Here is an 18,024-nt window from a genome sequence, read left to right as displayed (position 1 = left end):
AATTGACTGAGTCTGCATTTAGCTAACAATTTAACTTTCATAATTTAAGAGATTCAGCTCCATTGTAAAAGGAGAATAATCTACTATTAAAGACATGATGTTACATTCCCATCCTTATAAAACTGTAAGCAGCATTATGACCCTTGGGTTTAGTTTCATTTTTACAAACTGTAAATTGAGAAGTTAAATTATAATTGTTGTCATTCTGAATTTTCTAATCTTTCTAAAGTTACAGTTATACTCATCACTGTTCTTTATTTTCAGGGTATCAATGGAACTTCATCACCGCCCAGCCTTTGTTACTCGCACAGGCACTGCAACAGTTAGGGTCCTGGACTTTGGGCAGGCAGGTTTACTAAATCCCAATCCGATTATCAAAGATGAAACTGAGTTCCTTATTGAAGAATATCTTTCTCCATCCAAGTTGGTGAGACATTTAAAAAAAAAAAATTGTGCAAGTAATTCTGTCTAAAGGTTTTCAAAATCAAAAAGCATACTTAGATTGTAGATTCCATTGAGAAGGATTCATCCTTTTAAAGGTTGCTTTGGACCCATTCAAATGTTTTTTTGAGATGCTATGCAAGGTTTGCATGGATGGGAGTGTGAAGTTATTGGTGTAACTGAAGTGTGTTCAAGCTATGCCCAATGGGCCTTCAGCCCTGGCCATCTCGCTCACAAAGCCCAGGAAGCTCAATACTATTTGGAGTTGAATATTGTAGTCACTGGTTGGCCTGTCCTGAATTTCTTGGGCCCAGAGGTTCTTAGCACTATTGCCTCATTGGTAGATTATTTCTGAACTAGAAACGAAATCCGTCGGTGTGGGCAACTTGAGATACTTTTAAATGAATGGGATTTAGATTTACTATGTGGCCTACAAGACTGCAAATACATGGACCTAAGTGCGACAAAAAGCTTGGTGTAATCTCATTGTGTCTCTAATGATGTCTACTGCTAGAAATGTTATGGCATTCAAACATATTACAAACAAACTACGGGACAGTAGATGTTAGAATCATTAGCCCAAACCTATAGTAACAAGGTACATATTAAAGATCATTACCTTAGAGCAGAGAAGGTTAAGGAGAGATTTGATAGAGGTCTTCAAAATCATACGAACAACATACGGCCCCTCGAGCATGCTCCGCCATTTAATAAGATCATGGCTGATCTGATAGTAACCTCAAATCTGCATCTCGCCTACCCCCGATAACCTATCACCACCTTGCTTATCAAGAATTTATCGACCTCTGCATTAAAAATATTCAAGACTCTGCTTCCACCACCTTTTCAGGAAGAGAGTTCCAAAGACTCATGACCCTCAGAGAGAGAGAGAGAATTTCACCTCACCTCTGTTTTAAACGGGCGACCTCTTATTTTTAAACAGTGACCATAGTTTTTTTGATAGAGTAAATAAGGAGAAATTGTTTCCCGTGGAGGGGAGCTACTGTTGGTGACCAGAGGTTGTGGATTGAAGGTAATTGGCAAAAGAACAAGAAGCTGCAGGAGAGGAAATAAAATTTATGTGGTGAGTTCTTGTGATCTGGAATGCACTACCTGAAAGGGTGGTGGAAGCCGATTCAATTGTAATTTTCAGAAATAAATTGGTTAAGTAAAGGAAAAAAAATGTAGGCCAATGGGGGAAGGGCAAAGGAATGGGACTATCTGGATAATTCTTTCAAAGAGCCAGTACAGGCATATTAGGCCAAATGATCTCCCTGGCCATGACGTGTTAAGAATGGAAACAGACAAGAATATGTACCCTGCTGGATGATAGAGAAAATACATTTGTTTTTATTTTTTTCGTGGGATGTAGGCGTTGCTGGCAAGGACAGCATTTGTTGCCCATCCCTAAATGCCCTTGAACTGAGTAGCTTGTTAAGCCATTTCAGAGGGAAATTAAGAGTCATTGTTGTGAATCTGGAGTCACATTTAGGCCAGGCTAGGTAAGGGTGGCAGATTTCCTTCCGTAATGGGCAATAGTGAACCAGGTGGGTTTTTATGACAATTGATGGTAGTTTTGTGGCACCATTACTGAGATTAGCTTTCAATTTCAGATTTTTATTAATTAATTGAATTTAAATTCCACCTGCTGCAAGGTGGGATTTGAACCCATGTCCCTAGAGCATGAACCTGGGCTTCTGGATTACCAGTCCAGTGATATTACCACTATGCCACTGACTCCCCTAAATCCTTCTCAATTGGTGGAACAATGGAAATTGAAAATGTGCAGGATGGCAAAATTGGAAGAGTGCAGAGATCTGAAAAACTTGTAGATTTGGAGAAAGTTACACAGATAGGGAGTGACAAGGCCAAGGGGGATTTAAAAACAAGGATGCTCCACCATTGGAGGAGGATGTTGTGGTCAGCTGTGTGTAGCAGGCTGCGGATAGGTCAAGAAGGGCCAAGGTCACAGTTGCACAGGATATCTTTTGTGTTACGATTCGTGTGGGGGAACCGTAAACCAAATTTACCGAATGATCCCCAAGAAGAAATTACCAACAAGATTTCACTTTTTGTAACTTTTACTTTAACACGAATCAGTATAAATTAAACATGAGTTAACAGGTGATTGATACTTCAAATAAAGAAGTAAATTTCACTTTAAATAGTCGATACAACAAAGATATGTCTTACAGGACCACATACATCTGCACTGCTCCCTGCACAAATATGGAACTACGTAGCTGCTCAGTTCCACAGTACAGGGAGAGATGTGCCTCTTTTTTCCCCCTCTTATATGCAAGACAGTGCACTGTACAACAACAAATATGACGAGTGCACTATCATTTGTGACAATATAATAGCATAATGAAAGATAAAAATAGTAAATTGTTAGCAAATTTTCTTGTGAAATATCAGTTTGTTTCTCACTACATCAGAGAATGACATTGAACTTTTCACCACAGAGACAGAACACTCAGCCCAACCTAGTCCTGCCAATGTTTATGTTCCATACAAGCCTCCTTACTTCATCAAACCTCTTTTGCATATCCTGCTTTTCTTTCCCTCTTGCTTTTTTTAGCTTCCGCTTATGTGCATCCAATGCACAACCACTCCATGTGGTAGCAAGTTCCAGAATTATCCTCACTCTTTGGGTAAAGGAGTTTCTCCTGAATTCCCGATTGGATTCACTAGATCTTATATTTATGACTCCTAGTTCTGGTCTCCCTCAAGTGGAAATATGTTCTCCATGTCTACCCTATCAAACCACTTCATAGTTTTAAAAACCTCTATCAGGTTACCCCTCAGTCTTCTCTTTTCTAGAGAAAGAGCCTGTTCAGTCTCTCCTGATAGGTATAACTGTCAGTTCTGGTATCATCCTTGTAAATATTTTTTGCACCCTCTCCAATGATTCTTTTTGGTATTGGTGTTGTGTAAGCTGTTGATGTGTGGTGTTTCTGTACATCCCATGCTATTCAATTCCAGCAAACTAGTTTATTTCAGAATGCTACCTAATTCCAGGAAAGCAGGGGGAATGAGGATTGCAAATGTCTTTGTGACTGACATCAATACCACTGATGAAACCACAATTGATGTAATTCTCCATTTCCATCTCTACCTCGTGGCTGCAGTGAAAGCTTGACTGGGAGATCTGTCGAGCAGCCACTTATCCACAGATCTGTTTCAATCTTCAGGATCTAAATTCAGGACGATCACCTAAATCAGGATTACTGGAGATGTCTTAGATGATCACAAGGTACCAAATAATGAAGAAGGCCTTTTGACTCATCTTTGTACATCTCATGCTCCCTCCTCTTCAACACCCCTTCCCCATTGCTGCATCTGGTTGTTTCTTAAATGACTACAGAGTTTTTGCTTCCACCACGCTATGGAGTCCAAGTGTTAAACACACTCTGTGTGAAGGAGAATCACCGGTATTAGTCCTTCGTCTCTTAGTTGGAATCTGTGCTCCTTGTCCTACTCACTCTGGTTACACTTTAAAGTAGTGTTCTGGATTGACCTTTTTCATACCAATGATTATTTCATCCTTTTATAAGGATCTACTCTATTCTCCCAGACTCTCTTTTCCAGGCTGAAAGCCTAAATCTCTCCCCTCTTTTTTCAGTACTAGGGATTGATGTCGTGATTTTTCTCCGCACTGTTTCCAGCACATTACTGTCTCCCTTGTGTCTCAGTGACCCGATCTACACTCTGTCCTCAAAGTGCAGTCTAAGCAGAGCCCTGCACAGTTTGATCAATTTATTGTACAGTTCTGGCTGTGTAATTCAAAATTCTATTTATTTTATTAATTGCTGATCATTCGTGGTTGGACATCTTGAATGTAGAGTATTTCTGTACTAAGACTACTAAGCTTTTAACCTCTTTCTTTGTTATTGCAAATTAATTAATTGAGTACGCGTGTCACCTATTAAATGTACTTCATCCTTTTCCCTGTCCAAATGTTAAACATTTTGGATCATCTGCCATTTTCAGTGAAAAAGATGTTTTAAACCATCAAAAAGTTGTTTTTTGGAATTATGCCAGTAAAATGCATTTCAAATACTATAATTTCTGTTGGTACTTCTGGAGAAACACTTTTTTCGAACTGCATTGACGGTAGTTGAGGATATCCTTCCATTGTTCGGTGTTTCACATACATTTCTTGCTTATACAGGAAATAACTAATTTGTGTAGCTTCACATAAGAGAAAAATACTTCAACTCTGAATTGTCATCTCTTTGCAAATATGCGATTACTTTAAAATGGTGTCTGGAAATTTCTCTCCTTTGGTGGTGGCAGCACTGAACTGTCTGCATAATACTTGGATCGGAAGAAACTTTTAATAAATTACTGAAAAGTATCGATTGTTGGGAAAAAAAATAAAAGAATCCCGAAGTTGGTCATAAAATGTAGAGCACAGAAGGAGGCTATTCAGCCCATTGCACCTGTGTGCGCTCTTTGAAAATGCTATCCAATTAGTCTCCCTCCACATGTTCTTTCCTCATAGCCCTGCAATTTTACTTCCTTTTCAAATATTTATTCGATTCCCTTTCGAAGGTTACTATTGAATCTGCTTCCACCACCCTTTCAGGCAGGCATTCCGGATCACGATAACTCGTTACGTAAATAAAAAATCTCCTCACCTCCCCTCTAGCTCTTTTTCCAATTATCTTAGATCTGTGTGCTCTGGTTACTGGCCCACCTGCCCCTGGAAACAGTTTGTTCTTATTTACTTCATGAAAGCCCCTTCATGATTTTTAACAACGTTATTAAATCTCCCTTCAACTTTCTTCTATGCTCTAAGGAGAACAATCCCAGCTTCTCCAGTCTCTCCATTCTTGGCAAACAACTTTACAATGAATGGCCTGGCAGATGATAGATTGAAATGAATAATGTCCTAGATTATACTCATCATTCTTACAGACCTGTTCAAAAACTATTGCAATCTTCCCTGTCCCCTTGGGGCATTGTAACTGCAACTGTTTGGTTCAGATTTGATATTTGTGAAAAAAAAAACAAAAATGCCCAGAAATGTAGGACACGCAGCATTGAGAAATTGGCCAGCAGGAATGAAAACTATCAGTTGCAAAATTCAGAATAAATTCATGAATGAGAAGAAGCCAATCTGCGATAGTGACCAATTAAAAAGGAGACATACCAATCTTTTGCTTTAAAATTCCGTGTAGAAGCTTTAAAACATGCCTGAGAATTTTTCACTGGAGGCCTATGGCATGTTTATTCCAGCATCAACCGTTTATATTTAGATGGCACACTTAACATTGTAAAACATTCCAAGATTCTTAGCAAGAGCCAGTAAAAACACTGAGCCACAGAATGAGGTTGAGGACAGGGGCCCAAAAGCTTGATTAAAGTTGTAGGTTTTAAGGCGCATCTCAAAAGAGAAGGGAGATACGGGGAGGTTTAGGGAGGCAATTCTGGAGCTTGGGGCTTAACTGGAAGCATAGCCCCCAATGGCGGAAAGATTGAAGTCAGGGATACGCAGGACTGCAGATATCTAAAACACTTGTGGGGTTCAAGGAAATTACACTGAAAGGTGCCAGAATTTAGTGGCATGGCGAGGGCCCTAAAAAGCGGGAATTAACTCTACTTTGGTGGTCAGTGGGACCTGGGGCCACATTTTGTCAGTGGTAGCCAATTAGGCATAGCTGCCCACCCCTGAGAGCTGCCAGAAAATCAGAGGGCCAGAAGCTCAGCAGTGTCACTGGGAACATTGTCCACTGCTGTGACTGAACCTGGAGGAGGACGGGGGAAGCAACAGAGGCGCGCTCTCACAACCAGGTAAGTGGAGTCTGGGGGCCAGTCAGGCAGGCCCCACAAATGGGGCTCATGCAGGCAGGTAGCACTGTTGCCATGAGGTTGGCCATTACTGTTGGAGCCCCCTCTATGGGCCAAAGAATGCCTGAATTGGAAGGCCCCTGAATCTGCTGGGAGGCCAGCAGGTTTACCTGGTGGCAACCAGTTTGAACTCAGCAAGCTAACAAGTTTGATTAGGGGATAAATATTGGCCAGGACATCAGGAGTACTCCCCTGCTCTTCTTTGAATAGTGCCTGGGATTTTGTACGTTCACCTGAGAGGTAGACAGAGTCTCCATGTAATGTGTCATCTGAAAGAAGGCACCTCCAACTCACTCAGTATCAGACTGAAGGATCAGCCTAGGTTATATGCTGAAGTCTTTGGAGTGAGAATTGAACTAACTGAGTTGAAGCTGACACCTCTGGTGTGATTATTAGCAGGTAATCTGTGTTGCAAGTATGAGGAACCCCAGGCTATAGCAATAATTGAATTTGTTTTTATCAAAAGACTTCAAAACAAGGAACAGCATGACACTTTTTGATGCAGGTCATTGGCAAGAAAATTATTTTGAAGTGGTTATTTTTATAGAAATAGAGGCTCAAGGGGAGCAAACAAAAGTGTGGAAAAGCATGGAAAGAGAAAGACATAACTCCAGAGAAAAATGAGAAAATTGTGGGTTGAAGAGGCCTTCTTTAACTTAGGGCTCTAAAACACCTTATGATAATTTTCTGTTATAGGCGCTTTACAAATTCAAGATCTGTTGTGTAAAGACCAAGAAAAAATGTCAAAGACAAACCTAGTTTTAATAAACTGCGTGTTTTATATGCCCATGATCTATGCATACTCCACAAAATTGGAATTTTTATTAAATTGACATTTAAAAGAAAGAGGGGCCTTTAAAAAGCACCTTTCACAGCTTGGGGATGTCACAAAGTGCTTTAAACCGACGAAATACTTTTGAAATGTTGAAGTGTAGTCACTGTTGTTATGCAGCAAGTGGAACATGTGCTGGCTTATGAACAACCAGCTAAAACATTCCTTCACCCAGGCAGGTTAATAGAGGCAGCGCAGCAGCACTATAAGACATGTTGCTGATTAAAATTACTATTTCGTGGTATAATAATCCCAGTATTGTGAAACAGCACGTCCTTTGACTAGACCAAAAGGAGCATTCACTCCAGAGCAAAACATAAATACTCCCACTATCTATTTAATTGGAACTCAGAACAGGGATGCAGAGCGATTCTATGCTTTCCATTCCATTATTCCCACCACAAGCATGTTATCAGGAGAGTCTGGCAACAAGCCATTGCGAGATGCTGCTGCATTGTGTGTACTTAGAGCTAGTACTGAGAAATTTCCCAGTCTGATGCAGTGTAAATGGGGATGCGTCCATACATAGTCAGGTGTGTTCCTTGTGGCTCAGTTTGTAGCATGCTTACTTCTGAGTCAGAAAGTTGTGGACTTGAGCATAAAAATTGAGGCAGACATTCATATGCAGTACTGATGGATTGTGGCACTATTGGAGGTGCTGTTTTTTGGATGAAACATTAAACCAAGGCACCATCTGCCCTCTCTGATGGATGTAAAAGATCCTACAACACTATTTTGAAGAAGACGGGAGTTTCCCCAGCGTCCTGGGGCCAATGTCCATCCCTCAATCAACAACACAGAAAGTGTTTTTTTTTTAAATAGGATTTTGTTCATAGGATGTGGGTGTGACTGGCTAGGCTAGCATTTATTGCCCACCCTTATTGAGAGTGCATTTAAGAGTCGACCACGTTGCTGTGGGTCTGGAGTGACAGGTAGGTCAGACCAGATAAGGATGGCAGATTTCCTTCCCTAAAGGACATTCGTGAACCAGATGGGTTTTTATGATAATCGCCAATGGTTTCCTGGTCATCGTCAGACTTTTAATTCCAGATTTTTATTGAATTCAAATTTCACCATCTGCCATGGTGGGATTTGAACCTGGGTCCCCAGTTTGGTCCTTAGTACATTGTTATTTGTGGGAGCTTGCTGAGTGCAAATTGGCCACTGTGTTTCCTACATTACAACAGTGACTGCATGTCTAAAGTATTTCATTGGCTGTAAAGCACTGGAGACATCTGATGGTTGTGAAAAGCATTATAGAAATGCACAGATTTCTTATTTTCTCTCAAATGAAATGGAATTCATTTGCTTCTTTAGGTTTATGAATGCAAACATGTTTATAACTGTAGGCATTTATGATGTTTATGTGTAAAACATTGAAAAGGACAAATTGTATGTTGGGAATGCAGCACTTTTATTGAAATATCCTGTTGCTGTTCTGCTGATCTTTAATCAAAACTGTTGGTCCATTGTTCCATTGTTTAAACCAAGAAAATAATTGTATTGCTAGTTGATCACTTATGGCATTGCAAGTGGGGAAAACAAGATTTGTAATCCTAAAATAATTTTTTAACTTGAAGTTCGTTAACTCACTAGAAAGAGGTTAAAACTTTACTACGGTAACCAATCCATTAACCGAGGTTGATACTGCAAGCATCATGTGCTGCTAAAGTTCAGCTGGAGATTTCCATTATCTGACACCTCAGCCCAAATCTTCTTGTCTCTGGATTGTTAGAGATCAGATGTATGACTGGAAATGCGTGTCAGCACTCTGTGGAAGTTCTAATGTGTGGACCAAAATGGGAATTGCTCGTGAAGTTTACATTTCCCATGGGCAATTTCCCTGCTCCCCAGAACACTGCTAGTGTCAGAGACTTGGGAGAGATCCATGGTACTTAGCTGGATAGTTACCAGGAAATGTTAGACAGTTTAAAACCTGGGGTGGAATCGTCCCAGATTTTTACTAAGTGCGGTAGCGGGCGGGCAAAACGACACTTTACCCGCCAGCCACGATGGTGGCTTTTCACGCTGTTTTGTTCCAAACCTGCTGCACTAATTGTGCTTTCCTGGGATACATGGCGGTTCCATGGCAGGCAGGCTCCAATTTGCTTGTCACGCCGTCACCTCGCCATTTCATCATACCAGACACCACATTTAAAGCACAACCGCGCTCAGTGCTTCCAGCCCAGGACTGCTGCAAAGAAGGCATGGCCCCAAAAGACAAGAAAACTGCAGCCCTTGAGCGCATTTTGGATGCTGTGGAGGACCGGTGTGATGCCCTCTACACCTGCTCTGGCCGCAGGAGGGGCAGCAACATTGCACTCTGGCTTGGCAGGCGATGACAGTGGTGATCAGTGTCAATGCTGCACAGAAGAGGTCAGTCATCAAATGTAGAAAGAGTATGAATGATCTCATCCATACCGCCTCATACTCTAAACTCACACACTCAAGCCCATCACACATTCACTGGCATCTCACTCACTGCCAGCTCAAGGTACATCGCCACCCATTCTCACACACATACCCTCAAATCCTCACATGTCCATCTGGCCTCATCTGCTCTGGAGACTGCCTCCTCAGCCCTCAATACCTTGAGGCCACTTGCACAGATCAACATGTGCCCCCACACACACCCTGGGATACCCTCCTTCTGCAGTACAGCCCTCGTCCTGCACCCTCTTCTCTTGCCTGAGGCCACTTTTCCCCCTTCTCCAAGCAAGCCCAAGCCATTGAAAAGCCACCCACATATAGCTGACCTGGTAGGTAGAGACCTGCCCTTGAACCCCCCAAAAGTGATGTGGTGCTGTCTGCGAAGCCTGGCACTGATGATTGCGAGTGCTGATCGAAGCAAGGTAAGCAAACAAACCTTGAAGTCCCGAGTGAAGTGCATGCTGCCAAGTGCACGTCTTATATAGGCTGTTGTGAAACGTACCGGCATGTTTTCCCGTCAGCACGAGCGGACGGTCCAGTGGGGGCGGGGGTGGGATGAGTGCGGCGGGCTGGCCTTATAATGATATGCTGATGTATTACAATGAGGGTCCCGATGTCCAATGGTGGGGAATGTGGTCCGCCATCGACGGGCTGAACGGACAATCGCAAACTGGTTTCATGCCATCATGAAAACGACTTTTGGCCATCTTGCCGTATTGTCCACTCACGCCACTGCACACATCCAATGCCAGCGGACATGGAAGACCTTGGCACTGGTCTAACACCTGGGAAATTCTACAACCCCCCCCACCCCGGCCCCACACCCACTGACCTAACTACTGCATCCCCCTGGACTGGACCCAACTACCCACCACCCTCCAACCAGACTCGACTAGCACCTGACTGCCCACTCGCCTGCTCACCCGCCCAATCTCCTATCCACTAACCAACACTCAAAGACTGGATCTTTAAACTTACCAGAGAGAATACAGCAGCTAGTGACGTAAAAGGGGGTCTTCCGCTGACTCTACTTTGCTTCAGTGGAGTTCTGCAGGGGATGCTGCGTTGCGCAACCTGTGACAGCCGGGATCGGAAGATCCCAGTAGCAGTGTACAGCAGCATCGTGTCAGGAGAATTTTCGCACAGGGCGCATTGCTACTGCTCGTGAGATTCAGGCCCGTGGTTTCATCTTGTTTTTATGGAAAGTCCTTTTAATTTGTTTATTTCTATATTCTAATGTAGTAATGAAAATATGTTGGTAAAAGCTATTAAAATGCTTAGCAAGCACAGTATTGATTTGAAAGACGACTCGTGCTGTGCTACATAGGCAGTTGCTTTGAGGAGGTGATTATTTCTATTGCTATGGTGATGGAGAGCAGAATATTATGCAGTTGGTGGTGTCTCTTACAATGATTGCACTGGAGAAGAAACCACCATTGTTGATTGCATGTTGTTCTGTGCATGTGGCAGTTTATGAATTGTAAGAGCCTGGAAACACTTCAATTTTAAAATTCTCACCTGCGTCTTCAAATTCCTGCACAGCCTCTCCCCAGCCTATCTCAATAACCTCCTCCAATCCACTGAGATTTCTGCATTTCTCCAATTCTGGCCTCTTGTACATTTCTGATTTCCATTCCACCACCATTGGTGGCTGGGCTTTCAGCTGCCTATGCCCTAAGTACTTGAATTCTCTCCCTAAATCTCTCCACTGCTCTATATTGTCTCTTTATGGGGTATGTGGAACATTCCTTGTTCCAGTCCTACTCAGGCCCCCTCCCACAACTCTTTCTCTGGTACATCGATGACTGCTTCGGTGCCGCTTCATGTTCTCATCTGGACCTGGAAAAATTTATTAATTTTGCTTCCAATTTCCACCCCTCCATCACTTTCAAAAGGTCCATTACTGACACTTCCCTTCCCTTCCTTGACCTCTCTGTCTCAATTTCTGGTGATAGACTATCCACCAATATTCATTACAAGCCCACCAACTCCCACAGCTACCTCAACTACAGCTCCTCACACACTGCTTCCAGTAAGGACTCCATCCCTTTCTCTCAGTTCCTTCGCCTCCATCGCATCTGTTCCGATGATGCCACTTTCCAAAACGGCGCTTCTGACATGCCTTCCTTCTTCGTTAACCGAGGTTCTCCACCCACGGTGGTTGACAGGGTGCTCAACCGTGTCCGACCCATGTCCCCCGCATCTGCCCTCACACCTTCCTCTCCCTCCCAGAACCATGATAGGGTCCCCCTTGCCCTCATTTGTCACCCCACCAGCCTCCGCATTCAAAAGATCATCCTCCGCCATTTCTGCCAACTCCAGCATGATGCCACCACGCCCCCCCCCCCACCCCCCACCCACCACCGGTCGGCATTCCATAGGGACCGTTCCCTCCTGGTCCAGTCCTCCTTCACTCTTTACACCTCAACCCCCTCCCATGCAACTGCAGAAGGTGCAACGCCTGCCCCTTTACTTCCTCCCCTCCTCACCGCCCAAGTGCCTAAACACTCCTTTCAAGTGAAGCAGCACTTCACTTGCACTTCCCTCAATTTAGTCTACTGCATTCGCTGCTCCAAATGCAGTTTCCTCTACATTGGAGAGACTAAACACAGACTGGGTGACCGCTTTGCGGAACACCTTCGGTCTGTCCGCAAGCATGACCCAGACCTCCCTGTCGCTTGCCATTTCAACACACCACCCTGCTCTCATGCCCACATGTCCGTCTTTGGCCTGCTGCAATGTTCCAGTGAAGCTCAACACAAACTGGAGGGACAGCACCTCATCTTCTGACTAGACGCTTTGCAGCCTTCTGGACTTAATATTGAGTTCAACAATTTCAGATCATGAACTCTCTCCTCCATCCCCACCCCATTTCCGATCCCCCCTTTTCCAATAATTTATAATTTTTTTACACTATATTGTTTTCTTTTCCCTCCTATTTTTAAATTTATTTCGATCTATTGTTTCATCTCCACCTTTTAGCCCATTTCGATCCCTTCCCCCCACTCCATCTGCACTAGGGTCATCTGTCACTAGCTTGCTTCCTTTAATGTCCCCATTAGCACATCCTTTAGATAATATCACCACCGTCAACACCCCTTTGTCCTTTTGTCTATGACATCTTTGACAGTCTCTTCTTGGCCTCCACATATCAATGGTCCCCTATCGAGCTCTCCTGTCCCACCCCCTTCTACCAGCTTATATTTCATTTCATTTCTATATGTATTAGTTCTGATGAAGGGTCATACGGACTCGAAACGTCAGCTGTATTCCTCTCCACAGATGCTGTCAGACCTGCTGAGTTTTTCCAGGTAGTTTTGTTTTTGTTCTAGATTTGCAGAATCCGCAGTATTTTGCTTTTATCTTAGTGTTTTAAAAGAAAGTGTTTTAACCCCGAATGCTGTAACTGCCAAGAGCAGACAAATGGCAGGTTTTCTCAGAAGTTTTAAAAAGAAGGATAAATGTTTATTATTCAACACCTGAATGAGACCAAACCCACTCTCACACTCATCCAGGCATGCACACACATACTCAAGAAAAGATTGTGATTAACAAAAGGTAGCGTACTTGGTTCTTAAAAGTTTGAAAGTTCTCTGTTGCACTTGCTTTTCCTGAGATGAAGTCTTGAAACATTGCAGGCCTGTGATTGCTTTGTTGCTCCACTGAAGAATAAAATCCTGCAGTTAGGAAAACTAATTTGCTTTGGCTTATTTCTTGCAGCAGCAAGTTCTCTTACTCTACTCCAGTCAAGGTGCAGTTGAACCCCTGTAGTGAAAACCTGGTTTGTTTCCTCAAATAAAGACATAAAGGCCAACCCGAATCTCTGCCTGGTGTTGGTTCTTAGACAGGTTCCTGTTCCTTTGCAGGCCTGGATCTTTGTACCTTGTTGCTCCAAATATATGCTTTTTTAAAAATTCATTCATGGGATGGGGGCGTCGCTGGCTCAGCCAGCATTTATTGCCCATCCCTAGTTGCCCTTGTTCAGAGGGCATTTAAGAGTCAACCATATTGCTGTGGGTCTGGAGTCACACATAGGTCAGATCAGATAAGGACGGCAGATTTCCTTCCCTAAAGGACGGTAGTGGACCAGGTGGGTATGCCCTTACCTGAAATGTGGTGTCTGTAATATGACCAGAGTGTTTCTGTCCATTGTCCTCACAAAAAGTTTCTGACAACTAGGTTATTGTCAAACAATGGGGTTTGAGCTAAACCCATTCGCATATCATTGTGATGGAATAGGGTTTTTCCATAATCATTCTCTGGAATTTCATTCTGAAGCCAATAAGTCTGCAAGCAGCAATGTGAAACAGTTTCTTTAATTATTTGAAGAAGGGCAGCCATTAACCACAGGAAAGGTCTGTTGCATTTTAGTGACTTTCAAAGATATGTCCTGGAAGTTCATTTGCATTTTAATGTATTGTTCAGACATGAAGGTTAGCCCAGGAGTCTTGTGTAGTTCCATGTTTATTGACAGGAAAGAAAAAGGTCACCTGACCTCTCACTCTATTTTGTTTTAAATGAAGTGTCCATTTTGAAACTATACTCCATAAATTCATATTGCGTGAGAGTGACATAATACAAAGTCAATAACTTTGCTAGGATGAAATTCTCTAGCCTTCTGATATCCTAGCTTTGTAGTTATTCTCCATCTGTACACCTTTGTATCAATGAATTATTTTATTCTGGAAACCATCAAAGATGATTTCAGGTTCAGCCTCCGCCAACAGCCACATGAGCATGGCATCTCTAACTATTGATTCGGAATTGACAAACTGATCAACCAGCTAGTAAAATTCAGTACGTCATCACCTATGGTGAGTTTAGCGCTCATGGGAGCAGTGGTGACTTTGGACCTGTGATTCCCAAAGCTATCCTCCATTGGGGTTTTTTCTCTCCTCACGCCTGGATCTAGATTTAATTGATAGAGATTGATCGTTGTGATTAGCAAACAACTCCAATATCGTAGGATCATGTGACTACCAGGATGCTAGGATATGAATGAGATGGACTGGGTCTTTTTGGGTCCAGCAATCCCTGTGTTCCTGGTGCTAGTTTAGTGTGCTGGGTCAGGGTTCGAACCAGATTATTTTAATATCCTGATTCTATTATAAAGTGGCTTTTATTACTGGAAAATGAAAAGAAGAAATTCTGGTAATGTTTTCAGCTACAAAAGCCATAGTTTGTCCATATTTATAAGTTTTGTTGCTCTTTTGTCATATTTTCATTTTTTGAAGAGATATAATCAGAATTGCAGTTGTTTTCATTGGATTAAAATAGAAATTGATATATTTAACATAATTTTTAATCTCGGAAATGAAGGCAGTCAGGGTTGTCATAATGGAAATTAGATCTGTGCATTGATATTATCACGCAACTACAGTGTTTCACTTATTTCCTGGCTTTTCCTTTTGACATATTACCAGGATTTATAGAAGCTGAACATATGACATTCAGTCTGGATTTCACAGTGTCATCTGAGTTTACAGCAGTAAAAGGTTCCTTTACAATTTTATGCTGTCACTTGCATTACAGAGCCCAAATAACACAGCTCAAGTCTCTGGAGTGGGATTTGAACTCATAACCTAAACCAATATTAGATTGACATCTCAGCATCTGCTCATTGGCTACTAGGTTAATGGACACATAGTTTTTTCAGAAGTACAAAAGGGTAATTGTATGCTAGACTGATTAACATTTATAATGACTGATTTTTAAAAAAATTCATTCATGGAATGCGAGTGTCACTGGCTAGGCCAGCATTTATTGCCCATCTCTAATTACCCTTGAGGAGGCGGTGGTGAGCTGCCTTCTTGAACCACTGCAATTCATGTGGTGTAGATACACCCACAGTTCTGTATAGGGAGGGAGTTCCAGGATTTTGACCCAGTGACAGCGAAAGAACAGTAGTATATTCCCAAGTCCGGATGGTGAGTGGCTTGGAGGGGAACTTCCAGGTGGTGGTATTCCAGAGTACCGCTGCCCTTGTCCCTCTAGATGGTAGCAGTCGTGGGTTTGGAAAGTGCTGTCTATGAAGCCTTGCTGAGATTAAATGACATGCTTCAATATGTACCTGTTAACTTAAAATTAGCTAATGTTTATGTGATATATTTTGGTTTAAAGTGGAAGTTTATAACATGTCAGGGGTTGAAATGACCATTAGTATTGATGGGAACTTCACATTGCCTGTGCACTGAAGCTGTTGCCCTGTTAGGTAGGAAAGTAAGTTGTTAAGGAGGCTACAAAGTGACATAGGTTAAGTGAGTGGGCAAAGATCTGGCAAATGGGGAATAATGTGGGCAAATGTGAAATTATCCATTTTGGCAGGAAGAATAAAATGTAAGCATATTGCTGAAATGGTGCAAGGTTGCAGAGCTCTGAGCTTCAGAGGGTTCTGGGTGTCCTAGTGCATGAATCTCAAAAGGCTAGTATGCAGGTACAGCAAGAAATAGGAAAGCTAATATAATGTTATGGTTTATTGTGAAGGGAATTGATTACAACAGTAGGGAGATTATGCTTCAGTTATACAGGACACTGGTGAGACCACATCTGGAGTACTGTGTGCAGTATTGGTCCCCTTATTTAAGGTAGAATGTAAATGCATTAGAAGCAGTTCAGAAAAGGTTTACTAGACTAATATCAGGAATGGACAGGTTGTCTTATGATGAAAGGTTAGGCTTGTACCCACTGGAGTTTAGAAGAGTAAGAGGCGAGTTGATTGAAACTTTTAAGATCCTGTGGGAGTGGGTGTGGAGAGGATGTTTCCTTTTGTGGGAGAATCTAGAACTAGGGATCACTGTTTAAAAATAAGGGGCCGCTTATTTAAGACAGCGATGAGGAGAATTTTTTTCTCAGGATCATGAGTCTTTGGAACTCTCTTCCTCAAAAGGCAGTGGAAGCAGGGTCTTTGAATATTTTAAGGCAGAGCTAGATAGATTCTTGCTAAACAAGGGGGTGAAAATTATTGGGGGTAGGCAGGTATGTGAAGTGGAGGTTACAATCAGATAAGCCATGATCTTATCGAATGGTGGAGCAGTCTCGAGGGGCTGAGTGGCCTACTCCTGCTCCTAATTCATATGTTGCTGTTCCTTTTCCTTTATCATTTTTAATATTCTACAAGCTGCATTTCACACTGCAGAATCACCTGCTGGTTTTCACCCTTGCTATTCTCCCCCTGTATGGCCCTCACCTTAGCTCCCTTAAGTCCAAGGAATGCAGACTTGAACCATTATGGTGAACAACTGGCTTAGCCATTTGCTGCCAGATCTGGCTGGACCACATAAAGCACTATTGGTCCCTGCTCTTGTAAGGTAACCCCTGGCTTCTTTTCTCTATTGTAAGCCGTCTTAAACCCCTGTCTCCTGCACCTTCACCTTCAATAACAAATGCAAGCACCTCATGGGTTTCTTTGTCACAACGATTGAGACCATTCCATCAGCTTACCTTCCTTACCCTATCTCACTGAGTCAAACTTCCTCTAAGGCTCCCCCCTGCCCTAGCCCTGAACTAGTTTCCTTCCGTAGTTTCTCTCCTATATCCCCACATGCCACCTCTGAGCTTATCCTGACCATGTGATGCACCACCTGCTCCTCGACCCTATTCCCACTGAACTACTGACCACCTAACTTCCTTTCCTGGCTGATGTTGTTAATGGTTCTCTCTCCCTGGGTTCTGTCCTTCTCTCCTTTTAAATCTACCATCATCACCTCTCTCCTCAAAAACCAATCCTTAACCCATTGGCCCTAAACTGTAAATTCCCTTACAAAGAGTAGGGCCCATTAAGGACCAAGGGAGCAATCTATGGGTGGAGCCAGAGGACATCAGTAGAGCGTTGAACAAATACTTCACATCCGTCTTCACCCAAGAGAATGAAGATGAAGGTATCGAACTCGGGGAGAAAGTCTGCAAGTTTCTTGAGCAAATTGATATAGGGAGTGACAAGGTATTGGAGGTGTTGGCAGGCTTAAAAGTGGATAAATCTCCAGGTCCCGGATTATTTGTGCCCCAGACTACTGAGGGAGGCAAGGGAGGAGATTGCAGGGGCTCTGACCCAAATTTTTAATTCCTCTCTGGCCACGGGGGAGGTGCCAGAGGACTGGAGAACAGCTAATGTGGTTCAGCTATTTAAGAAGGGTTGTAGAGATAAGCCAGGGACCTGTAGGCCAGTGAGTCTCACATCAGTGGTAGGGAAACTATTGGAGAAAGTTCTGAAAGAGAGAATCTATCTCCACTTGGAGAGGCAAGGTTTGATCAGGGATAGTCAGCATGGCTTTGTCAGAGGGAGGTCATGCCTAACAAATTTGATTGAATTTTTTGAGGAGGTGACCAGGTGTGTAGATGAGGGTAGTGCAGTTGATGTAATTTATATGGATTTCAGCAAAGCCTTTGACAAGGTCCCACATGGGAGACTTATAAAAAAAGGCAAGTGCACATGGGATACAGGGTAATTTGATAAGGTGGGTTCAAAT

The 18,024-nt window shown here is 42.7% G+C and overlaps 1 protein-coding gene across 2 annotated transcripts in view; it reads left to right on the top strand.

The window, feature by feature from the left end:
• Positions 1 to 270: 270 nt before the first annotated feature.
• The window catches only part of lrrc56 (leucine rich repeat containing 56), a 138,849-nt gene continuing 121,095 nt past the window's right edge, over positions 271 to 18,024 (top strand). Inside the window, exon 1 of one of the 2 annotated variants that reach the window (XM_078549338.1) lies at positions 271 to 427. In XM_078549338.1, the coding sequence (XP_078405464.1) occupies positions 272 to 427 (156 nt within the window). In that variant the 5' untranslated portion in view covers position 271. The remainder of the gene's footprint in view (positions 428 to 18,024) is intronic. The other variant, XM_078549339.1, reaches the window with a different exon arrangement.

The sequence above is a fragment of the Cetorhinus maximus genome, chromosome 9 (assembly GCF_964194155.1).
Source record: "Cetorhinus maximus chromosome 9, sCetMax3.hap1.1, whole genome shotgun sequence".
NCBI lineage: Eukaryota > Metazoa > Chordata > Chondrichthyes > Lamniformes > Cetorhinidae > Cetorhinus > Cetorhinus maximus.
Note: the sequence above shows the minus strand (reverse complement) of the source record. Positions and strands in the feature narration are given on the sequence as shown.